Here is a 27,460-nt window from a genome sequence, read left to right as displayed (position 1 = left end):
TTTGGGCTGAAAAAAATAGATGCCGATTCTCAGACCTACTGAATATATTAAATTTAATAAGCATAGGTCGAAACCTAAACAAATGTTTAAATGCAGTTCCGTTGTATTTTATCTATGTGCTCGCAATAAATATCACCTCACTGAAAAATAAAACGCCGTAGATTGCACTGCAATTAGCCAAGCTTAGCTCAAGGAAAATAATCCGTCGAACAAACAAAACAAACGATATTGGTTTAGAACATTTTAATAACATCCATTCGTATTTAACAATTATAACTAAGAACATACAACTTTCATTCCAGACAGGACAACAATGAGAATGAACATAATATAATTGACCTAATGTACTTAAAAGTAAACCCTGGTAACGAAACAAATACAGGAAAGCGACATTATATTAGAAATTAAAACATTCAAATAAAATATTTTTTATGTTAGTTCAAAACCGTATTATCTATCGTCACAGCAACATAATCACTTTGTATCTATAGATACAAGTTAACATAACAAACCTTGATTAACACTGAACAACTGAAACTCAATTACGTAACGTCGTATAAATTTCATTCATGTGAAAATATTGGCAGTACTGTAGTTAAGTTATATAATGTAGTAATAAAAATTATCAGAAACTTTGATAACTTATATATAAGATCAAAGTTTAGAATTATGTTATGAAATAATGACAAACGAATCCAAAGATCGTTTCTCTTAACTATCATTGGTCAATAATCGTTGACCAATTAGAACCAAGCGATGCAAGCTAAGTCAATAGTTGAAAACTGACTGTACCAAGAGCTTGAAAATTTAATTTTCCTAATAATATTATATATATTAATTCTAGTCACCAGGTGTATCATTGTTTACAGCTGTTCAGCATGAAACATAGTCAACTACCGCCCAGCGATATATCGTAAAATACTGAACACAATTAAATACTATTTCAAGTCGAAATATATAATATTCGCAATCATGTTTCCCATTATAAATAAGAGGTAGAATTTAAACAACTCTTGGAGTTTTGAGAATCAAAATTTCACTATAATTTTGTTATCCATATACAGGTATAAATTAATATAATGCTGCAGTGACTAGACATTGATTTAATACATTTTTGTATGATAATAAATAATACTTCAAACATTTATACTTAAAATAAAACAGATAAAAAGAAAAATAATACTTGCAAGTATTGTAAATGAATAACAAACAATAAAATACAGTTAGAAAAGCGTCAACGTTAGGTTACAACCTTTGTTTTCCGGAAACACACTAAACAGAAAGATAATGAAGATCGCGAATAAGCTAAAACAAGGCCACGATTTAATACTAACATCGATTTGAACGTCGTTATGAAGCTAAAACACGTGACAACTAATACTACATATGTTTTTGTGAATACATTTTAAGTCAATTCTCAAACAGCTATTCAAATTAGTAAAACTATGCCATGAAAACCCGGCTATGAGAAATGCTAGCGAACTATCGCATTCAGACTTGAAGACTGTCCAAGTATTCATTTTACTTTTCATTACGATTATTGCGAGCATCAATTTTATAAGTTGTCTGTATTTACCCATTATTACATTAAATGCGATAGGTAATAAAAAGCTTGCATATTTAAAATAGAGTTAAGACATTACTAAATCTTTAACTAGAATGACGAACAAAAATAACGAATAAAATAGTACAGGTTCTGAAGTTAAATAAATATTTGAACAGACAAAAAAAATGTTGTAAATGCATTATAATAAATTATTGAATTTTATATGATACGGCTAGTTTTTTCTAAACTTGAATATTTGAGGGGTAACACACTTTCAGGAAACTTAAAGAACTTATAAAAATCACTGGGAACATGTCATTTCTCTTGACTGTATTCTAGCGTGTCTATGGTCTTATCTCTCTTTTCATCGTTAATACAAGCCGAATTATAAACTTAAGTTGGGGTACTAAAATGTTAATAATCTACAGTAGATTTATCATATTGAGGTTAGAGAATATTATTAGTATTAATTGTTTTTTTAATTTTTCAAGTGTGATACCGCTCAAAGCTGTCGAGTAAATTTAAAAAGATTACAGTATTTTCTACGTTAGAGGTATATAATACTTTGTGTATACTGTTAAAAATGGACACAAAAAACCCCATTAAGAGGCACGGAACATCAATGTCTTTAAATTTTTTATGTCATAGTAAATCTGTGTCAGAACTAGGGATTTTAATTAATTATTGGGGCATATAATTTCCTAATTTCTAGTTGATTTTCATACTTAAGATAAAAACCTTCAATTTAAGCGTTTACTTATTAATATTTTAATAGTTTATATTTAGACAAATTTACGATTTTTAACAATATTTCATGGCTAATAAAAATTCTGCGCGCAAATCTTTCTAAATACTGAAAATTTCAATATGATTTTTACTATAATCACTTTCACGATTTTTCTATATTATTATAGATTTCAGATTAAATAAATCATTCTCTGTAAAAGTTTCTTTTTTGTCATACATGCAAAAATTAATAATTTTTTAACAAAATCCCATAGTCCTGACACAGATTTGTTAATAGAGTCGCATTAAATATTTTTGGGCACAGGTTGAACGGGTCTTACGTTGAATTTCTCTTCGGGCTTCCAATCCCAGACTACGGGCATGGAGCTTTCGTAGTGGAAGCTGTACATCTGACTCGAGACATGTTTTGAAAGGTCCTTCGGTTCGGGGTAGACGGAGGCGAGTCCTGAAAAAAAAAGTTATAAGCCTTAGTTTGTTTAGCTGTGGCGTAATAGATTTACGAGTCCATTTGCATTGTTTTACACGAATATGTGCGTAGCATAATGGACTTTATGTCAACCGCATAAAGTAGAAACTAAATGAGCCAGACGGGTCATTAATTTCAATATTCGGTATAAACTTTATTATGGTTGTAACTTGTAATATTTATATTTCGAATACGTGAATATTTTATTTAATATTGAATGCTGTGGCATAAACTATAGATTGATTTCTACAATTATTCTACATCCTCCCCAACAATCAGATAAAAATAATACAAAACAAACCTATCAAAAATATAACATGAATTTGCTTTTTAAAAACGTTATTTCAATGTAGATGTCGCAGCCAACTAGCTTAAATAGCCGTTCAATTAACAGCCTAGCCGTTTAACTAACGGCCTGAAAGATATTCAGCCAGTTGATTAAACAGCTAGGCAAATGACTTGGATCAATGACGTTTCATTACTTGCATTTTAATTCCAATTTCTGCCACTCTCAAACTAGAAACGGAACTCTTCAAACTGTCAATATGGCGTCGGCAAACCACAACTTTGTTGGTGTTTTCCAAAATAACAAGTACAATGGAAGAGTGTAGTGAAAATAATAATGTGAATTTGACTCAAAAAATTTAATTTAAAAGAAATATTTTGCATGTCATATGTCAAATCTTGAATGTTGGTACAAACGCTACGGATAAATATCTTTCAGGCCTTTCCTTTCAGGTTAGTTAAACAGCTAAGTAAGCTAGTTGGCTAGGACATAGACATTTCTCTAAATATTTATTAAGTTATGCCACAAATAAAAACTACAAGAGCAGATACATAGATTATTTCTATACTTCTAAATACGAATCATTTAATACTTCTAGCATCACTAACTATTAATCTTAGTACGCATTTAGAAACCTTTTCTAGCGACTAAAATGTTAGTGGCTCGGAAATTGTCTGCCTTCGCATTCGGAATAGTCTGGTTTGGAATATTCTGGCCATTTGTAAATGTCCGGTACCTGGGGCTCGTAATGGCAGTTGTATTGACGTATTTGTATATGATGTTTGAAATCGACGGGTTTTGGGTAGGCGCATCCACACTCTGAGTACATATAAGGAGATAAATCTAAAGCTTTTTCATTATTCTAAACCATTTTTTTTCATATAAATACTTAATATTGGTCGTACGGTCGCTACACTTTAGCGGAATTAACTTGGAGTGATATGTACATAGGCAATAATACATCGCGTTATCTCGTCGGCAAAATCGTTATATTTACACACCGCAAAAAGCACAGAACCTATAGTTCTTAAAGGTTTATATTGATTAGGTATACCAAAACCTTGCTAAAATGCAGTTTACCAGGGTATCTAGTATTGGTCACATTATTTTTCATCAAACTGATTCATATTTTATATTTCTAGCAATTACCGTTTCGATGAACAAGATTATAATGAGTAATATGATTCTTCGTATACATTGTACGACATCATAATAAATAATTGTTTTGTTTGGCTCTATATGTTAATAAAATACGTCACGGATTAATTAATAAAAAATAAAATCAAATATAAATATAATAGTGTTATTATAAAGCAGCCCTCAATTAAGATAAACAAATAAATAATTTGCTCGAATTTGGAATACGTATATTATTTAACACTACTTTCGATTTTGCGCCATGTTCACAATCAAATTACAATATGGAATGGGGTGTATCGAATTCGTCTCTCGAAGACCAGAAAAATATAAAGCTAGAATTTGTCGAAACCCCATTAGGAAATTAAAAAAATTATCGGGAGAAATGTTTTTTTTTCATTTTCATTTGTAACACACTGGCTGAACTAGGTTATTAATTATTCCAAAAACATATTGGATTTTGATAAAATCAAAATTGGTTTATACAGTTAAGATGCGTCTTAGGGCATGCTTATGAATGTCAAAAACGTTTACAAAATTCGCGAAAGAGCTAAAACTACGCCATCCGTTCGCAAAACTACCAGGAGGCCTTGTTCTGAGAAGAACAGGTTATACAAGAGATGGCGCTCCTTTTACACTGCCTGTTTTTTTAATATATAAACATAATTTAAACACGTAAAGTACACCACAAATAAACCTGTACCGTAAAGAAAAGTAATCTACATTTTCATGTTTTAATTAATTATTAAAAATTGTATGTCAAAAGATATTGATATCTTAACAGAATAATAGTAACATACCTTCATCATACGCCATCTTAGCGACTTCAATTGCAATAGCGAGAGAAACCTCCTTGACTTCCGAGAGAGAGGGATAGATGCGTCCAATCGCCAAGTCCGACTCGCTCACGTAATTTGCAAGAGTCTGTAATGCACATATTTCAAAACATTAAACCAAGACAATTTATGGAAATTATCTTTTTTTTTAATACAATTTATAAAAAAATAACGGATGTACTGTCTACTAAAAAGGAAAAAAATGCGTCGTACCCATCTCTTATACGGCTTCACCGATTTTTAGGAAACTTGCCACCGTTTACTTAGTTGCAAATAAACATTATTTAAAGGGTAAAATGATCACTTAATTTGCGAAAAAATTGTGGACAGTTCAAAGAGGTTGGAGAGGTTATCTTAACCATTTTTGAAGTCGGTTAAAAATCCTGTGTCGATCCTAGTTTAACAACCTTTACCCAAAACTAATGAAAATACACAGAAAAAAGTGTTCGTGGCACAAATTTTTATAGTTAGTATAAAAAAATCAAATAAATTTTTGATCGAAGATAACTTATAAAACAACGAAAAAAATATTGATAATATTCAAAACCAAATACAGTGTATTGTATAATTTCAACTAAATCTAAAAATAACTTGTTATCAATGATAAGATAAATGACATTAAGATTTCCATTATCATACGAGATTGACTGATAAGAATGTATTCCATAACTGATATTATGCAAACTAAATAGTTAATATAGTCAATAACAGTATGATTTATTGCTACTACATGACATTATCTCAAATAAAATTAATTGCAGCTCCCTTCTAGAAAAGTTTCCCTTCCTTGTTCCTGCCTACAAGACTCGTAATCGTATTTTGTTTCATGTTCCTCACATCAACACTAACTATGCAAAAAACTCAGTTTTGTATCGCGCAGCCCGAATATACAATGACCACTATTTAAAGCCTTGACTTGTTTAGGCTATTGCGGAATGTGGTGTGTATGAAAAATATCCATAGCGTAAAATCACCTACATCATGAGCACACCCCACATACACACCATCACGTACATACATACCCACACTTCTACACTATCATACAACACAACCAAATTAAGCTTAGTTAAATAAATTGTATCGCAATTAGTTAAATGTATTGAATAGTTTTTGTTTGTTTGTTCCCTTTTGTAAATCTTTTTGTAGTAAAATGTAACATAAAATATTAGCTTAAACGAGTGTAAGATATAAAAACTCTACTTTAAGCTACTGATTTTTATTTATATTAACTTAATGATAAAAAGGGATTTAGAAAGTCTCTGGGGATTTATTAAAAGTATTAGAAATGGCGAACTACAATTTTAATTTTCCTAACATTTTACAGTCAAAATCTTTTATAACGACATCAAAAGCACTACTTATATTTGGTCGTAAAAACCAATAGTCGTAACAGCCGATGACGTTGTTATAAAGACACAATTAATACAATAGAATTCAACTGGGAACTTCGATTTTGGTCAACCAGTGTGTTCTAAACGACGTCATAAAGGTTTTGACTGTAGATATATTCGACTAACTCGAAATCTGTTACTTAAAACTACGCCGTTTTGACTAACATATTATCTACAAAGTGTTATTGTTTACTAGCTATTAATTTGGGGTTCGAATATTTTATTAACATAATAATATGTCAATATATATCTTTTCTTTAAAGAAAAACACTTTTTTAACGGATTGAAGTTATGTATTATTATAATTATGTAATAAAGTTATTATATAACACTCCTTCTCGAAATAAAAACTCAGTTGGGTTTCTGCAATAAAAACAGATTCATTTATTAATCTTCCGTTCACAAGATAAAATTACAAAAGACAGCTAGGAATAGTCTCACCTGCAATAAAAACAGAAAACAACATTAAAAGTTTTTACTCCAGGTGATTTACTTATTATTTTCTATTAAAATCAATAACCTTCAAACCAATAATTCAAAACTTCAATCTTCGATACTTTTAGGTTAGAATCCCGACCAACGAGTATTCATGTTGTTATGTCATATAATATGTCATGTCCATCGATAACCCGAGTCTGTGCGAAACGCGGCAAATTCAAACATAAAGATGACCACGTCTCACACAAATGGGAGTCGTTATTTTCTTTATATCTCCCCCCCCCCGAAGGAGAACAAACACATAACACATATGTGATTGTTCGTCAAGTCGTATCGTCAGCCACCGGAATTATTTTTGTTATATGAAAAAGGTTTGATTCTGTTTTCTTGTGTCCGGTATCAACCTCATAGATTGAATTTGAGATTCTCTTTAGTATTTTGTATGGTCCGATTCTTATTTCGTCCAGCTTTTTCCTATTGAGGCGGTTTCCATTTTCCACATATACCAAGTCCCCAGCATTCAATGTAATTTCTTTCCTGTGTTTGTTGTATCGTTCTGCATTTTGATTGTGGGACTTTTTGGTGTTTTCATATGCCAATTGTCGATCTCTTCCTAGATCTTCCTTCGTACAATTTGTCTTCAATTCGTGGGGCAAAATATTGACACTTTCACCTTCCATTAAGTATTTCGGCGCAAATCCAGTAACCGTGTGTTCCGTTTCATTGTATCTTCTAACACATTCTTGAGCTATTGATGACCATGTATTTTTATTCTCGTTTTCATTTATTTTGCATCTTATTTTATTTACCAGAGTTTGATTTAATCTTTCATTAAGCCCATTTGAAAATGGGGCGTCTACGGCAGTAAAAATCATTTTTATGTTCTTCTGCTTTAAAAATTTTTTATACTCCTTTGAATTTATGCCAGGGTATTGATCTGTTAGTATTGTTCCTATATCGTTACTTTCTGTCACTTTCATTGTTAATTTTATAAAGTCATTTGCGTTTTGGTTTTTCGACGTTAAAATATAAGCGTATCTAGTAAAGTGATCAACCAAAAGGTGTAAATATTTTTTTGTTGATCGTGAACCCCCAAATCCACCAATGGTATCGATGGACATAATTTCGAATGGGTAGGTAGCTGGGCCTAAATGTGATAGGAACCCATATTTTGATTTTTTTCTTGATTTGTTCTTTTGACATATAGAACAATTATCACAAATTTTTTTTATATTCATTATCATGTTGGTTGCTGAATAAAATGGAGTTATCTTATTGATCATTTGTGATCTTCCTAAATGACAGTAAGTGTCGTGTATTTCTTTTATCAATATTTTACTGAGGTTTTCAGACAATAGTATTTTGTCTTTTCCTTTTAACATTTTGTAATAAATGCCATTTTTTAATACAATGTCTTTCTTTTTTTCTTTAAAGGACATGTTCTCATTTTGGTCCTTTTTTATGTCTTCGAGACTTATAAGATTTACGACTTCCAGGATGTCGTCTGTGTTATCATTTGGTTCTAAAACAGGATTCCTGCTTAGGCAGTCTGCTTCTTGATTTGATTTTCCAGGATTGTATTTTATCGTAAAATCATATTGAGATAAATAATATGTTAAGTCTCCTAACTCTTCATCTGTCCTAGATTTTATGTTCAAGTTTTCTAGAGGTTTGTGATCCGTGTATACCGTGAATTGTTTCCCAAGCAGCCAGTGTTGCCAATATTTCACTGCTTCTTTTATGGCTATACATTCTAGGTATATCGCTTTCTTTTTCTTTTGTGCCTCATTCAATTTTTTCGAAAAATATGCTACAGGTTTATAATTTTTATTTTCATCTTCTTGCTTCAACACAGCTCCAACTCCTTTGATACTTGCATCAGTATAAATTTTAATTGGTGAATTTGGATCAAAAATTTTTAGAACCGGTTCCGAACAAAGCAATGTTTTAATTTTCTCAAATGAATCTTGACATTCCTTCGACCAAACAAATCTTACATTTTTCCTCAGAAGATTATGTAATGGATCTGAGATTTGTGCCATGCGTGGGATGAATTTATGGTGGTAATTTATTTTCCCAAGGAATTGTCTTACATTTGTTCTTGTTTCTGGGACTGGGAAGTTCCTCACTGCAATTAAGTAATCTTCCTGTGGTTTAACTGAGTTCTTTTCAATAATATGACCTAAGTATTTTGCATGATTCTTCGCAAATGAGCATTTTGAAAATTTTAATCTAAATCCCTCTTTGTGAATTGCTTCCAATAGTCTTGAAAGATGCTGTATATGCTGTGTAAAATTTTGTGAGAAGATTAATATATCGTCGATGAAAGACACTGCAAAATCTGTAAGTTTGTATTTTCTTATTATATTATTTAATATCCTTTGAAAAATTGCAGGTGCTGTTTTCAATCCAAAAGGAAGGCAGGTCCACTGATAGTGTCCTTCCTGTGTTACAAATGCGGTTTTAGGTTTGTCTTGAATCCTTAGGGGAATTGACCAAAATGCAGAATTTATATCCAAGGTTGTAAAATATTCGCAGTTCACACTTTTTACTATCAAATCTTCAATCAGTGGAAATGGGTGTGCTTGAGGAGTTATAATTTTATTTAAATCTCTGAAGTCTATACACATTCTTGATTTTTTATTTTCTTCTTTTTTAAATGCTAGAGTAACTGGAGCAGCAAAAGGGCTGTATGACTCCTCAATAAGGCCTTTTTCCAATAACTTAGCTACTTGACTTTCTATCTCTTTCCTATCTTCGAATGTGCACCTGTAAGGTCGTTTAAAACAGTATTTTTCTTCCATTAGGTCAATATGGGCCTCATAGTCCTTAACACTACCAATATCATATTTATCTTTGGCGAATACAGATTTATATTTATTTAACAACTTGTCGATTTCCAACTGTTCATACATATCCAAATGATTCACAATTATCTCAAATTCATCAGTATTTAGATGATTGTTGAAGTTTATTTCATATTTTGTTGGATTGTATGTTTTTTCTTTTATGTCAACTGTCAAAGCCGGAATATTGACATTTGTGTGATTCTCAGCTTCTTTATTTAAGTAAATTTCATTTTCTTGTTTTTGAAAGTCTTTGTTCTGAATAATCCTTAGATCTTCAGTCTGGGTTAATTTAAAATTTTCAATACTGTCTAAACCAACCAAAAAATCATAACTGAAATTCTCACTGTCCACAATAAACACATTTATCATTTTTTCAATATTGTAAATTTTCACTTTTAGGGTTATCATACCTTTTGTTTTTCCTGCACCGTTAATAGTTTTCAAGCTTATTTTTCTTGAATTTTCCATATTTTCTTCTTTAATTTTTAATAATTTTGCATTTATCAATGATACATTTGAACCTGAGTCATAAATACCAGAAATTTGTAATGTATCATTTAGTAATAGCTTGATTTTTATTAACGGTGGAACTTTCAGTTTTTTGGATCTTCTGTATTTAATTCCACCTCCAGTTCTGAATTGTTAACTGATTTAAATGATCCTATTTTTTTGTTTTTATCTTCTTTTTCTCTAAACCAGCAAATTGATTCAGAATGAAAACGCTTCCCTTTGTTTGCCTTTTCACATATTTCACATGGATTTTTGTCTTCGTTTTTCTTTTGTTTGTTATCCCAGAAAGGTTTTCCTTTTTTTTCATGCATATTTTTCTTCACAAGGTGTTCTAATTTAGATATTTCATTATAAAGATCTTGAGTTTCTTGAAGTGTTCCTCTGTCAATCTTGTCGGATACATAATTTGGTAAACCGATAGCAATAAGATCAATCAATGTTTCAGTATCCATGGATTTCCTGATTTGAAGTAGTAACTTCTCTTTTTTCAGGCCATATTCAAGCAAGGAACCTGATTGATATTTGAAGTTAAAAGCATATCTAATAGGAGACCAACCTTTGTTCCCAAAAGTTTCAATAAAAATTTTTTTCCAGTTGTTCCATTCTGATTCTATAGAGTATTTTAAAATCATGCATGTGTACCAGTCAGCACTACCTTTTTCAAGAAAAAACTTCAAAATCTCAATTTTTTTCCTATCTTCTGCCACTACACAGCGAACACATTCTTTTTCAAATTGTTCAATCCATTGGCTGGCATTGGACGTTTTTTCATCAAATTTTTCAATCATGAAATCTTTAGCAATTTTGTTTAAGTTTTTAACTTCAGAAGTTTGTTCTTTGGATTCTAGAACTTTTTCTAGCAACTTCTTTATTGTGTCCTCTGACGTGCTTGTGGTAGATATTTCAGCTATCTTGTCTGGAATCTCCTCTAAATAAAAATTTTCAAATAATAAGTTACCTTCCTCATCTAAGTAAGCTTTTTTCATATTTTCAGTTAAAGTTATCCAAACTTTCCTGAATTGGTTTCTTTTTCCCAACGTGTTTTTCACTCTGCCATACACTTGAGACGTTATTAATTCTTTGTGTAAACTTGTTGGCTGGTATTCATCCGGTACTGTAAAAGAACGACCATCCGGCGTGCCGATTGAGGTTAGGCACAATATTGTAGTTTTCCCATCTGACGCTCCTCGCATTTTAAAGTCGAACCTCAGTTTCTCCATTTTCACGAAGTATTCACAATAATGTTGTTTTGTAATAAAGTTATTATATAACACTCCTTCTCGAAATAAAAACTCAGTTGGGTTTCTGCAATAAAAACAGATTCATTTATTAATCTTCCGTTCACAAGATAAAATTACAAAAGACAGCTAGGAATAGTCTCACCTGCAATAAAAACAGAAAACAACATTAAAAGTTTTTACTCCAGGTGATTTACTTATTATTTTCTATTAAAATCAATAACCTTCAAACCAATAATTCAAAACTTCAATCTTCGATACTTTTAGGTTAGAATCCCGACCAACGAGTATTCATGTTGTTATGTCATATAATATGTCATGTCCATCGATAACCCGAGTCTGTGCGAAACGCGGCAAATTCAAACATAAAGATGACCACGTCTCACACAAATGGGAGTCGTTATTTTCTTTATAATTATTTAAACATAATTTTAAATTTAACGTGCTTTACAGCATACGTGGTCACCGTCCTTGCTTTTCTTTAAAGGTGTAAAAGTTATGTTAATAAAAGACAATAATATCTTCTATTTCTTTTAGACTCAGAGTTTTTTACACATACAATAAAATTACAATAATCGCATATAATATTTAGTTCCGGCGACGGTAATGCTGTGGTTACAGCACCTCGCAATATATATAATCGTGCACAAGTACAAAGTAGGTATTTTTTTTGTTTTTTTTTATTAGTCGCAATTAAATTTTTGGCTAAAAAATCTCCAACTTACCCTCGCAGCAGTAAGGAACATAGTCTCGGGTATGTGATGAGTAGCAGTCGCGATCACGCCTAACGCGATACCCGGGAAAATGTACGAGTTATTTCCTTGACCTGTGTGGAACTCTTTACCGTCGTATTGTACGGGGGGGAAGGGAGATCCGGAAGCGAAGATACAACGACCCTGGAAATATCGGTTATCTACGATTTCTATGGCAGTATCATGACAAAACTGTCATCGAACAAAACAAACTTTGCAAGAGATTGTCCCTTATTCTCAATAAATATTTATAAAAATAAAACCCTTATATACATATTATGTCCTATTGAACAAATACTGACTTATTTATTTATGTACAGTAAAAGTACTATAAAAATTGTTTTTTTAATATAATTAAGAAAATTTTATACATATAGCAGAAAACTTCTTTCTAAAGTTAACTTAAGTCATGACATATCTGTACTAAGTAAGGAAGTCATCGAACAAAACAAACTTTGCAAGAGATTGTCCCTTATTCTCAATAAATATTTATAAAAATTATATACATATGTCCTATTGAACAAATACTGACTTATTTATTCATGTACAGTAAAAGTACTATAAAATTGTTTTTTTTTTAAATATAATTAAGAAAATTTTATACATATAGCAGAAAACTTCTTTCTAAACTTAACTTACGTCAGTAAAGTTGTATGCATCCTGTGCGGTACATTCCGCTTTACTGGTGGGGTTGGATAGCGCAAAGATAACTGGGCGCTCAATGTTCTGAGCCATCTGCCTCAACACATTTTCATTAAAAGCGCCACCTACCGTCGAACAACCTGAAAAAATTACACTGGGTTACACCCAAAATTCGGAAACTCAATGTTTCTTTATATATTTATATAACTACCCAATCAGGTAAATAATGAATCTTAATAGATCTGGTGTTTTTATTTCGGGCGTTAAATAGCTTATAGAAAGTTGTGAAGTTTGTAATATTAGTCGTTATGATATTTTTTAATAGTAGCATTATGACTATAAGTTGTTCGGTGTGAACAACAATAAAACACATAACATAAGTGTTATTTAAAAATATACCAAAATAAGACTAACCAATAAGACAGCTAGGCTTGATCTTCGCTATACAAGCCTCAAAGCTCTTCTCGGGCGCAATGTTCTTTCCAAATGCCTTGGCGTGTTCAGGTACGCCTCCTTCTCTTCTTGTCGATAGCAGACCGTCGACGTCAAACATATAAACTCTGTCCTGGGCTTGTTCTTTTGTAAGACCTTCGGCGACCATTGCAGCAACTGTCAAATTTGCAATACCATTGGCAGCCTGAAATTAGGAAAGAGTTTTCTCACATACCTGCAACTACAGTAAAATATTTTCACAAATAGTTAAATAAGGGTCTTTATTCAGGACTTTTCTTTTACTTAGACTAAATATGTATTTTTTTTTACTTTTTAACATTATGGTACTTACACACAAAATAATCGGAAATCGAAACCATTATCATACCAATCATATATTTATGCGTATCACTATTTAAAGGCAAAAAAAGTAATACCTTGTTTTTGTATACCTAACTAAACCGGTACTTAAGATTACTTTGCAAAATTACTCACAGATCCGGCACCAAGGAAGAAATAGATATTTTCACTGAGTTTCCGCTTTGTCACCCTAATGGCGGCCATCAAACCGGCAACTGCCACACTGGCCGTGCCCTGGATGTCATCATTGAAGGTGCAGTACTTGTTGCGGTACTTCGCTAGCAAACGACCGGCGTTGCCTAGCGCAAAGTCCTCGAACTGTAAAAGTTATAACATGAAAGATATAGGTAGACGAAGTAAAGCTAATTTATGTATTGCTAACCAATTGTCATTCAATAGCATTCAGCTTTGTGTTCAGCAAAAAGCAACTTAAAATCAAGTGCGGTACCAGAGCAAAGTACTTCGGAGCATTGTCAATGACGGTGAATTGTTTGTATGCATAAGGATCTTAATACAGTCCTAAATACGCTAACGCCAAACCCCAATAACTTATCTCAGTCCATTTTTGACCATCTGACATCTTAGTCCAAGTATTGATAAAAGTGTACCCATAACTAATCGCCGGATTGTAATAGCCATATGCCGATACAAGCTATCCATGGATAGATCTTTGTATGAAAATGACAGTTCATCTGTGCCAATATCCTATCTTAAGATTTTAAATTACACCAGGTTTTACAAAAGCTGTTTGATATGTTTTAAACCTAGACATGTATATTTTATATGTATTATATGTACGGTTTTATTTACTATATTTGGTTTTTATGAATGTAAAGAACGAAGAGATTGCATTCTATCCGTCGCCAAAAATGTATCGTCTTCGTAGGGTTTGGGTATTGGGATGCAAATGGGAGATCGATCGACTGTCTCGGTCTGATCTCAGATTGTTTACAATTTGTAGATTAATTATTGGGTTCGGACGTAAAACGATTTGTCTAAGCTCACTTAAATAGGCGACTTAGCCATGTGAATACGGAGACAATCCAACTTCTTGATACGTCAGTAATAAGAAGCCAAAAGAGAACTAAACCATTCAGAGTGCGGTATCTCCACACACGAACATCAAAATATTATAGAACACTAAGACTGTTAATTAGTTAAATTAGTTTAAGCTATTTACTAGCTTTGTAGAAAATTAAGTCGTACATAATATTACTTATTAGCAATAATTATTGTATTTGTTAGATTGTAATTCATGTGAAGCACTCTCTTATTCGATAAGAAAAATATCATTATTATTCATGATAATATAACTGCAAATATTATAGAGACAATAAAGAACTGTGCCATGATATTTTAATTTGGGATTCATTGCAACTATATAAGTAATGTCTAACAGACAAAACATGTCTCAAGTAGATAAAGAAGTATAATATTACCAAAATAAAACTCAAAAAGTGATGTGAACGTGAATAACGTCATGGTTCTTACATAATCAAATCCTTGACCGTGACGCATAGCTACTTGTATCTGGTTCACACTGATTTCGCCTTACTGTATTCGGACAATTACGTTCAATTTGGCTTAACTACTTAAATTATATGAGTTGGCTGGAATTATCAACCAAATGGAACCATATTCTTAGAATCCATCATAACCGTCCGGGACCAATCAATTATTAAAATTAAAATTATCAATAACCTATACTCATTTCTTTAGTGTGCTAATAGAAATAGTTTTTATCAATAAGAGTTATAGATTCTGAGAAAAATGGTTTTATTAAAATTTATAAATCTTGAAGACGTAATAATGTGTTATGTTTTTTCTCAGGCAAATAATTTTAAGTTACTGTTTTTTCAGCCCTTATTTGACAAACATTGCAACTGTTCTAAGCATATATTAATCACGCATAAAATATTTCTAACAAGAAGTCTCGCTTTATTATTGAAAGGAAATTGAACCTTTTAAATATAATTTAAAATCTTATTTCTGATACAGTATAAATAATAATCTTAACCTACATAGTAATAATTAAAAATTTATAAAAAGATAATTAAAATAAATTTATAAAGTTTTGTCCCTAGCCTAGACCACTATTTTTTATCAGTATTGAACGTGAATATTATCTAAATCCCTAAACGATGGCGCAGATCGATAACGGTTCAATGTCAAAAGGTAGAAGTAAATTACGAATCTTGAATAATAAGCAGGAAATTTAAATGAATCGTAAATGAGGCAAGCAATGAAACATTAGCAAGATATAGGCAATTTAATACATAGTATGTAAAAAAGACCACGTTGAAATTTGCATATCATAAACGCTTAAAAGTATATATTATATGATAACATTACAAAGATTTGCGAAGAAAAATTTACTCCATAATAAATTTTAATCGAGAAAACCCGGTAGACCCAGGTTGCGTTGGTGGGATGGAGTTACCAAGGACATCGAAGCAATAGGTGTTCGAAGTTGGACGCAAAAAGTACGATATCGATTTCGAAAGATAGTTCAAGATGATGGAGTTGAAATTTTACAGTATGATTTTCTCAGAAAATGTTGTTATACAACACAAATGAATGGCTTAAAACGAACACGCGACCTACCACAATACGTACTCGGCTAGTGACATCTATTTTAAGATATGCAACTATATTAATTGCATTCCATAGCAGGGCGTGAGACTAGGCATGTATATCTAAAACAACCCTTATCTAATTCTATAAAATAGCTTATATATTATTTTGTGACCATAACATTCTAAATGTGGCTTTAAACACCCTGCGTTTTTTCTTTTTCGATTTATGAACAAGCTTACTTTCATATTGATTTAAATACCTCTGTACAATGAAAAAGGTTTTTAGTTTGGATTGTCTTTTACTCTGCAATATTAAAACGATTGATGCAATAAAATATAGATACACATAGCATGAAAGACGTCAATAATGTTAATGCATATAACGAAACACACGCTGACGAAAAGAATTTGTATCAAAGTATGCAATCAAAATTTTGTAGTGTTAACAACGAAATCCTGTCGTCCTTGGTTCCAGTTTCATGGTCATTGTATAAATATCTCTCCCTCGCTTTAGTTGGGGTCCTTAATGGGATCAAGTATCATAAATCATACGTAAATGCAGGTGTATGCAGTTATCCACAGCACTGCTGTTGATATAATTCAAGTGAAATAAATGTGACATCTCCCGTGTTGACCCCAATATTGTGTATTGGGTCTCTCATATGATTCAGTTATATTCTAAACAGACTTCACTCATTCCTTAATCATATTGTAGTGCAAGTGATTATTACGATATTATTATCCTTCATATCCCAAATTCCTGTGTACCATAAGACAATATGGTAAGGTATATTAATATGGTAGCTTTTACGCGATGGGGGTACAAATCCATGTGTTTAAATTTAGACATATGAGCAACCTCTTTCAAAGGTATTATCTGAATAAACATTAGTTTTTACGACTATATCCAAAACAAAATCGAGTGGAATTAATCCCAGAATTTTCCAAAAGGGGCAGGATTATTTCATTATTTAAACGGTTTTCACATTTATGAAGTTATTACTAACCAATATTATTACTTTTTATAGAAATATAGGTAAACAATGTCAATTAAATTGGTTTAAAAATATTTGTAGTAGGTACGAAATTGAAAAAAATCATAAAATAATTTTTACATTTAATACGTAATACTACTACGTCTAATAGAGTACGATGTCCGTGACTAGTTATTTTAAACTAAAGGTGAAATGTAATTGTAATATTAAATGCAAGGTTAGACTCATTTACGATAATAGACATGTCACATTGTACATTTAAATAGAGAAGAAACCGGATATAGCTTCTTATTTTGAATAATCACAAGGTAAAAGAAGCATTCATGCTTTATTAACTTCCTTATATTCGGTCTTACAAATATTAGGATAATTAAATAAAAATTAAAGATAAAAGATGTATTATATATAAAGAGATTACAATTTTGAGCTAAAAAGTTAGGATGTCTTCTTTTATTCACAATAAAATAGTGTAATTTATTTTAATTTTTAAAATTCCCATGATAATATGAATTTAGAATATCAACGATACTAGCGTTAACCACGAAATATTAGGAACTGAACAGGTTAGGTTACTAAACAGGAAAACAAACTTAACAAGGTTTTTAATTAAAGTCGAAAGCATCGTTTCGTATTTATAACTCCATCAAATATTTGTGTAATCTTATAATTTGTCATAAACTTTATGAGGCATTATCCTTACGAAGAGTTTATTGCCAGTTCTTCTCTTCCGTTCTACGCCCTTGATTTGAGAACTAGCAGTAAATGTAAAATTAGATTCATTTAATGTATATTTCTTTTTTTTTGACGTTCATAAGTGTACATTATGTTACCTATATGAATAAATGATTTTTGACTTTTGAATAAAATAAAGCGATTAAACAATCTAAATATTGTAACGCGAATTCTTTTTCTTATTGCCTTTATCCTTCATAAGTCGATGATGATCATTTAAATCTCGATGAAGAAAAAATTGGTAACGGAAAATCACAAACATTAGAAATTCCTGATAATTTCGATTTATGACTATCGTATCAAAACTGATATGCCAAGAATCGATATCAAATTACAAAACATTATCAATATTACGTAAATAAACGCATTCTCACCTTACCATGCAATTAGCGAGACCATTATTGCAAGCCCATTATGAGAGGTCTATGTGTCTCTAATATCAATATATGCAGACAATACATATTGGAGTTGTTACCACGTACAATACACAATATCGAATTGTACAGAAACTTTGTTTTTGATAACCTGATACATTGAAGTTTCATAGTAGTGAACAATACTGATGCCTATCGAAGCATTGCCGCACCAATACATCTAGAATAGTTTAACTCCCAAACCTAATAACCTATCTCAATCCAATTTCGACCATCTGACATAGACAATTTAATCCAAATATTGATAAAAGTGTGACATGTATATTTTAATATTATTTGTACGGTTTTATTTACTTTATTTGGTTTATATTGATTATCAATTATGAGTGTAAACAGAGAAGAGATAGCATCCGTTGCCAAATATGGATTGTCTGTATGGGGTTTGGTTATTGGGATGCAGATAGGAGATCGATCGACTGTCACAGTCTTATTCTTTCTGTGGATTAATTATTGAGTTCGGGCCGTAAGAGAGGAACGTACCAAAGGAAAGCATTATTGATTTACTTCAGTAACTCTACCATTAAAAAAGTTTTATACGTAAAGTCGTACCTCAAATATTTATTTAAACATCTTATTTTTGAGAACCTCCAGAAGCAATGAAATTTCTCTTAAAACTTGTATGAAATAAAACCATTTCATTTCGTATTCATAAAATCTTACTCTGATATATTTAGATAGAATCGCTTTACATCTACTTATACAACCCTTCTTAGGCGCCTTGCATGGCTATTGGCATTGCAATAAACGAGATTACACCCACTACGCAATTTAATTTTGCATGTTTCTTACAATGTGGAACATAGTTAATTCATATACGTTATCAAATTGAAACTCAGACAATAGTGACTGACCAGCCAGAAAAAAAAGATATACGTATACAAACATTGAGAAATATCTTATTAAAGTGCTTCACCTACTGGAAAATAATAATATCCGAATTTTATTATAAAAAAAGTTTCGTTTCATAAGTGGACTTTCAGCTGGCACATCACAAATCATATCTGTATCATTATTGTTATTATGTATTGTATACAAATTAAACTGTTCATGTCATTAAACTCGGGCCATTTCAATATACGAGCAGTAAAATATTAAGTCTGACTCAAAAAGCTCACGTCTACTGTCTGGACGAAGCTATAAAACTGGATTCAATGTACCGTTTAATATTTGGACTACACACGAAATAGCGAGGTATTATGATAGATACAGTATAAAAACGAGCACAGAAACAAAGTACAAAAGTAACATAATACTTTGTGATGTTCAAAGTAACTTGTTAAGTAAAAATATTTCTTTTTTTTTTAATTTTACCATCAACAATCAGCCTCTTGGCTTTTATTTCGTTCATGACTAAACAATACTTTGCTACTTACAGATACTTTATTTACTTTAATACTTTACAGTATTCTGCTTCTGTTTAACTTTATTAAATTTCAACCGAGCGTAAATTGATGATTGCATTGTTTTGTCCGTATGACTTAAATACGTATACGAATTAATTTTTTTACATTCGTACCGAGACTCAAATAAATACCTAGAAGATATTTACAATGGATCAATGCATCGTACAACATATCAACTTTATAATTTACGTGCTTCTCGTTAATTCAAAATAAAGTAATAGTAAACCTGTATTTTGTGTAAACATTTTAAAATATTAAGTACCTTCTATGGAGATAGATTTATGTTGTGGCTGAATTTACAAGAGTTCAGTTTTATTATTATATAGCTATATTTTTAATTAATTATAGAATTATCCAGGTATAGGGATTGCGCAGTTTATCTCGTTTATTTTTATAAATAGTATTAATAACTGTAAATTTAAGATAATAAATCTTTTTACCTGCGTTTGATATTTGTGTTTGAATGTGTAATCGTTTTTTCTATTAAATAGCTGTAATATATAACAAACTGTAAAAATACTAGATACCAAAACTGTAATGCGATAACCAATGTCGTAAGCAAAGTCATTTCTTTAAAAATTACACTAAAAGGTTTTAGTTGTCTAAATAATCTTCACACATAAAACTCATATAAAACTGACCTGGAGTAAAGTGTTCTGTCCATATCTCTGTACGCACGCCTCCATGAACTCGTCAATGAATTCATCGTACTCCTTGCCTCGCACGCGCCTTTGACGAAGCCCGATGTATAGCGGGTCTTCTAATAGATCCTGTGATATATATTTACCAGTTATAGAGGATAAATAGAGAGGAAATAAATCCAGCTATACTGATTTTTAATTCCGTAAAATTCTGACAGCTATCATTTTAATGTAAAATTTTAGAGTAAATAATAAACCTATTCTTGATTCTTATGAGTCGAACTATATCGTAACAGTATCGACATAAAAAAGTCAGGATAAAATTCGACGATCTTATTTTTCTAATAATGGAGCAATTCTTCCTACAAAACCGTAAACAATTTTCCGCGATAACTTAATTCTTTGAAATTATTTTAAAAATAATTTTTTTCATTTTTTTTCAATAGTTTTTCACTTGTTCAGCGCTGAAAATGAATCTGTGTGTTATTTCGGTGAAGGGCCTTGAAATCAGGTGATACAACATTTCTGAAGGGATCACAATCAATATCGCTATTGAAAGAGTAACAGTACGCACGCGTAAATTAATACGCGTTATCAATATGTTATCTATCAAAATACTTTCAATAACTTGTAATGGCATACACTGCTATCTATAAATAATTCATAAATACAATATTGAAAAGATATAATTTTGAACTACGATATAAGCAGCCTTTATAGCTTTGAGTTCATGCTAAATAACAAACTCGATCGATATTGGATAGCTTGCATTTGCAAACATTGTAAATTTATAGGTGGGCAAGCCCTAAGATTAATACCATTAAAAGTTGATACATAGTCGGCATATACAACTTCTAAAAACAAAACAAAAATATATTGTATTATCAAAGTTCTCTCTATATTATCTGTATTTTATGAATGATTATAATTTCTTTCGAATTAAACATTTAACAAATAACTCTGAAAATTTACAAGCCCTATTCATATTAAAGGATGCAAATGATGCACGCAAAACATTTCCATTAAAGATATTATGAAAGTGATCGTATAAAATTTGCATATTATATATTTATAAAAAGAGTACCGAGAGTTTTTTACGCCGGCTTTTTCTCTCGGCCAACACCCTCTCTCTTCTTTGCCGATGAGTAGGGGATGCCAACAGGTTCGAATTTAATGACGTGGAATAAGTGATACAATGATGATCTTATGTTCCAAAATAAACGTATTTTATTTTATTTTTATTTTATATTAGTACAAGAGGAGGAATTACCTAATAGCTAAAGACATTAAAACGAATATTAAAATCAATTTTTAAAATTGATATATTTCAATTACCTGGTTATCGGTTCCCACATCCAATGTGATGGGAAGGCACTGGTGAGGCTTAATTCCAGCTAAGGCGGTGTACAAGGACAACTTTCCCACGGGAATGCCCATACCATACGCGCCCAGGTCACCAAGACCCAATATACGCTCGCCATCCGTAAATACGATGGCCCTTACATCTGGCTCTGGCCTAATAGAAATTATATAAAAAATATTAGTGTCATTAGTTAAGCAATAAAATGATAGTCATGTGTTTAAGTATTAAATTGTTGTATAAAAAAATATAGTATTTAAAGACAGACAGACTAACAAAATTTTTAATTCATCCGACTTTTCGCGCGCTTTACAGCGTGCGTGGTCACGGTGACTTTGATTAATATATTAAACACAAAAGGTGTTGAATTTCAATTTATTTTTAGGTTAAATAATTATAAGTTTACAATAATACATAGCTTCAATCCGGTAAAAAAGTGTTTTCTTTAAAAGATAATAATACTTTTAGTACAAATACAAAAGAAACAAGTTTAACCTAATCGCTGTCACTAGCCGGTAGCGGTACCATATAAAAAAGGGGCACTTACCAGTTTTTAAGTATATTGAATACGTGACCCTTATCGTTTATGGTAATAAAGAGGCCTCTAGGTCTTCTATAGATGAGACCGAATCGTTGGCAAGCGAGTCCGACAGTTGGAGTGTACACAATTGGAAGATACTTCTCCACATTCTCCGACAAAAGACGGAAAAACAATTTCTCATTTCGATCCTGTAATAATTAAAAAACATATTATCGAATATTTTACAACTTAAATATAACACAATTTGTAATAATGCTTTTTAAGAACTTAATAAAAAAATAACGCAAAATAACATGCATAGTATCCCCGTATGAAACCGTTCTAGTCGATTACTTAAGCATATAAATCGCACCGTTTCGCAGATACAGTATGTACATACATTTTGGTGGAGCAGTAACCTATGTAAATCCGAACTATAGAAATATATATCTATCGTACAACAGAATAGTAATAAATATATATATAACTTTACTATAGTTTGGACACCCAAAAGTGTTTAATTGTGTGGAAGATACGAAAAACGTCTTTCGTTACTAAACGATAACAATTCTTAGCTTTTTTTGGTTACGTTACTTTCATTAATGTGTTATAGCAGAAAAAAAGAAATTTTATTTAAGCAGTAATTATTCTTAGCTAATAATATGACAGTGCATAGAAGAGATGATGCTCTTTACGCACCGTTCTACAACATAAGACATTTAGCGAAAAGACTGGGCGTATATGTCAAATGTTTAGAAGAATCATTAATTTAACGTTAAATGCTTAAGTAATCGGCCAATGTAAATAATTAATAACTGGTACCTTCACGACGTCTAATCACCTGTAACTCAACAAGGTAGAGATATTTGTTGAGATTGTCTTCGTATCGGTCAATAGATATTCTGCAAATATCCAGCTGTTCCTCTTGCGTTTTGAACTTGGCTGCTAAAAGACCGTGGATTCCGAGGGCTTGACGCTCCTCCAGAGTAAATGCAAGACCCTAAAAGATATTCCAATGAAGTCTAGCTCAGAAATCTTAAAAATCAAGACGACATATGAATTCGTCGTGTAAACTATCTGTGAATCATGAATCGAAAAATCGTCATGCAAAAATGCGAGTTATAGATATTTGGTTATCTTATTACTACACGAAAATTTTAAATTGTATCATAAATCCTTTACTTTGGTCATATCCCATCTGAATAATAAGTAGAAAGAAGAAGGAAGTATTATTATATATAAGAAAATTGTACAAAGCCGCAAGTATAAAATGACTGGAACAGTTATACAGACCTAACACTTCTACATTTCAGTGAAGCAGAAAGTTTATGAACATAAAGCTGTTAACGAAATAACTAATTGAAACTTTGCCAACCTCGTATAAAAATTAATTGGCTCGGTAAACGTTGAAATAACCAAATTCCAAACGTAATAGGCCTTAATCAGGGTAATGTCTCTCTTTTCAATTCTTGTGAAGCTGTTCCCGGTGTAAAAAAATTCAAAATAACTTTTAATACATCACATAAAACTGATTAAAATCACTATCAGGAACTAGGATAATGTAGAAAGATTTCAGTCGAAAGGTATACATATCAAAATGAGTCCTAACCCACCCGCATACATAAAAATGTTCCCTTCTCCACGCCCTGACGTTTCTATTATCTCTGCCTTTGACCGGCTCTTTCATCTCTCCCTTTTATTAAATTTAATAAATGTATAAAAGAAAAACTGTGTAACTTAAAGCTTACTATAAAGTTAGTGATTATCTAGTTGATAAAAGGGCCTGGGACTAGTGCTAGGCAGGCTACTTCTAATTAATTTGCTATATTTGTTTTAAATATTGTAGAATTGTTTAATGATTTGCTTTTTTTTTTAAAAGAGTACCGAGAGTTTTTTACTTCAGCTTTTTCTCTCGGCCAACACCCTCTCTCTTCTTTGCCAATGAGAAGGGATGCCAACAGGCTCGAATTTAATGACTTGGAATAAGTGATACCATGATGATCTTATGTTCCAAAATAAACGAATTTTCCTTTCTTTTCCACCCACCTAATAATTTCCAGAGTTGATAAGGTCTTTTAAAGAGTATATCTTATTGAGCCTTACCTTATTGAGCCGAGGGTCTCTTAGGTGGTCGATGCCTCGAACCATGTTCGGACAGATAATGTCCCCAGTTACTTCGTGGTAGTTCCGGCATTGCGATACAGTTGGTTCTAGGAACACTGGACACTTGGTCAGTGCGTACGCAAGAGCCCGATTCGGGCCTATAGCGTTTGTGCTGCATCTAAAACAATCGAGGATTAAATCTTCTGCCAGATTAAAAAATATATCAAGTAAGGTTCAGTTATGTGTATTAAATTTTATGGTAACTGTTAATTAACATTTACGGTAGTATTTTTTTAAATTTAATTACATATATTCGTTTTAAGAATGATTTATAATTTCCTAATAATAGATTATTCATTTCAAATAAAATAAATAATCACAAAAATTAAGTTACAAAAACCTGATTTTAAAAAGCTAGTATAATTTTAATACATATTAAAACACAAGGAACAACCTAATTTCGTCAACTATATTTTAATGGGCATGTGACCTATCCACGCTAATCACTAGTTTCCGGGTGTTATTTAGAAATAAAACTGAACATTTATCCATTGGAATATTTTTAATTATCCCGCGCTCTGAGTTTGAAATTGAAAATGAAAATTTCAATTTATCTTGTCTCTTATCACACGTCTAGTGATCCTCGCTCAAATACAGAGGAAACCACTATTTAACGTGAATGTAACTACTAACTAAATTTAATTAGTAACAATTCAATATGATTGTAAAAATAATATTATTTGATTAAAACTTGTTTCGGTTACCCATATAAAGACATATGACCACTTTTCCCATACAACTCGCAGCCTAAAACTAATAAATTGACGCCATATTAATATTCTGTTTTTCCTCTTCGAAAACAAAATCTTTGCCTCATAAAGTCAGTACAATTTTTTTACATTTTACTTATTTGAATAGCTTTCGGTTTTGTTTGCATTAAAACCGGTTCATCTCATTTGTAACTGTATTACTCGGATTAGAAATTATAAAAAAATGTTAAATGTCTCGCGCTTATAGCTACATGACATTGAGTTTAGGACAGTTATTATTATCCAGATTTAAGTATAATTGATAACAAATTGAATTTATCATAATTTTATAAGGAGTCAACCAATTCATCACGCTTGCTATCACTACTAGAATGTATCGTCGAAAACCTGCTGGGTTATAACTAGCTTATCCCTTTGTTTCCTTTTGATGTCTTTGTTTATTTTATCTCCCATGTAGTTTCCCTGCCTTTTACTTGAAACTGACATAAAATTAAAATTATTGCCATAAAAAAACCCTGCTGAACCCCCAGCACAAACTTTTTCAAACTCAAACCAGAAACATACATTTTTAGAGCAGCATTTGCTTCGCGCAGGTTTATTAATTAGTTGTACAATACCATCAATATAAATTTTTTTTTTGGTCCAGTACGTACATTACAATTTCGTCATCACTAGTAAACACGTCATCAATAAACATGTAAATTATTTGTTGAATCGTGACTCATATACCTGTACAACAAAGTATCCATTATACATAATCAATGACTTTTTGGAAGATAATAAATAGGTTTGGGCCTTCCCATTAAATATCTCCTAATAATCATTATAAAATAATTACCTACCCTCTATTTATGTATAGGAAATAAAATTTTTGATAACATCTTTATCCAAAACTTAAGATCTAAAAGCCTATCTCTCTCTATATATATTTAATATTCTCGTGTCACAATACCTTTCCCAAATGGCTCGACTGATTCTTATGAACATTATTGTGCATATTCAGTAGGTCTAAGAATCAGCTACTATCTATATAAACAAAAATATAAGAAATCACCCGTTACAAAATTGTATATAAACTGTTATAATTTTACATGCTATGTTGTAGTTTATAATTAAATATAAAATTTATAATAACACCAGCACTAGGTAAATTACTTATGATTGGCAAAAACTACATAGAGACTTTTGCATTGTGTAAATAGTAATATTAGTAAACAAAGAAAAACATATTCTATTTCTGTAACTACAAATATTATATATTTTGAGTTACATGTCCACTGCTGTTGCCAAGAATGACTAAATAGCACTAGCCAAAAATAAGAAGATTAGCTTACAAAATCGTATATTAGGATAAATACTCCTCTACAAATCTAAAGAACACAACAATATTATATATGTATTAGCAATAACAACATCCAGTCAATTTTACAGTTGTTTTGATGTAATCATAATTCCAACATTGAGACATATAAACTATGTTAATATTAATTAAAAATTAAAATCCATTTTTATTTAAGAAAATGAATAATCACTGAACATATCATTAAATTTAAAAATTCACAATATATTTGTACACTTACACAACACACACACGATTCCAATTATTTATAAATAAATATAAATTGAGGTTTAGAAGCCTGAAGAACAATAATTTCAAACCTAAGGTTTAATTTAAAAAAAAAACTTTTTAAATTGAGGACAATATGGTTTACGCGCATTCGCTTACTAATTATTTATTTATTAATAAAAGAATTATTTATTTATAAACACTTCGTTACATTAAAATTAAAAAATTGAAAATTATATGTTATAAAGACATGTATTTTTTTATAAAATTTATTTATTTTATCTAGTTTAAAGATTCTAATCCAATGTCTAATGAATGTGTTATTTGAACAATTTATAAAATAAAAATCCAAAGTATATTATTCTAGAAAGCCAATCCATGGCAACCTGGAGTTCATAAAAATCTAATTACAAATTGGGCAAAATAAAGGTGTCACGTTATGTAAACTCCAAAAATAAACGAGAAGCTATACTCACAGCAAGGATTTGGAAATATTAGAAAACATTTTCAGAGATTCTTTTTCATTTATAATTTAACAAAACCACAGAAATATCGCTCACTGTTTTACAATTTTTATTTTAAAATATTTTAACGTCCTCCATGTGTAGCACGGTAGGAAGTTCGGCTTCCCAATTCCCATAGATTATAAAATTATTGTAAACCTCAAAATTCTATAGAGAATAGAGTAAAGTCTGCCTCAAAAAAAGATCTGCAAATCCAAAGATTCAC

The 27,460-nt window shown here is 31.0% G+C and overlaps 1 protein-coding gene across 1 annotated transcript; it reads right to left on the bottom strand.

The window, feature by feature from the left end:
• Positions 1 to 228: 228 nt before the first annotated feature.
• On the bottom strand, positions 229 to 27,380 carry LOC111001171 (NADP-dependent malic enzyme). The gene is made up of 12 exons (XM_022270921.2): positions 27,208 to 27,380; positions 24,395 to 24,572; positions 23,133 to 23,291; positions 22,319 to 22,500; positions 21,747 to 21,927; positions 20,412 to 20,540; positions 13,766 to 13,948; positions 13,253 to 13,475; positions 12,836 to 12,978; positions 12,170 to 12,340; positions 4,983 to 5,106; positions 229 to 2,738 (listed from the first exon to the last, which is right to left on the bottom strand). Exons 1-12 carry the CDS (start codon positions 27,234 to 27,236, stop codon positions 2,578 to 2,580), a joined length of 1,863 nt encoding a protein of 620 aa, XP_022126613.2. The 5' UTR covers positions 27,237 to 27,380; the 3' UTR covers positions 229 to 2,577.
• Between the last annotated feature and the right edge of the window lie 80 nt (positions 27,381 to 27,460).

The sequence above is a fragment of the Pieris rapae genome, chromosome 19, assembly GCF_905147795.1.
Source record: "Pieris rapae chromosome 19, ilPieRapa1.1, whole genome shotgun sequence".
NCBI lineage: Eukaryota > Metazoa > Arthropoda > Insecta > Lepidoptera > Pieridae > Pieris > Pieris rapae.
The sequence above is the reverse complement of the archived record's forward strand: the minus strand, read 5'-3'. Positions and strand labels throughout refer to the sequence as shown.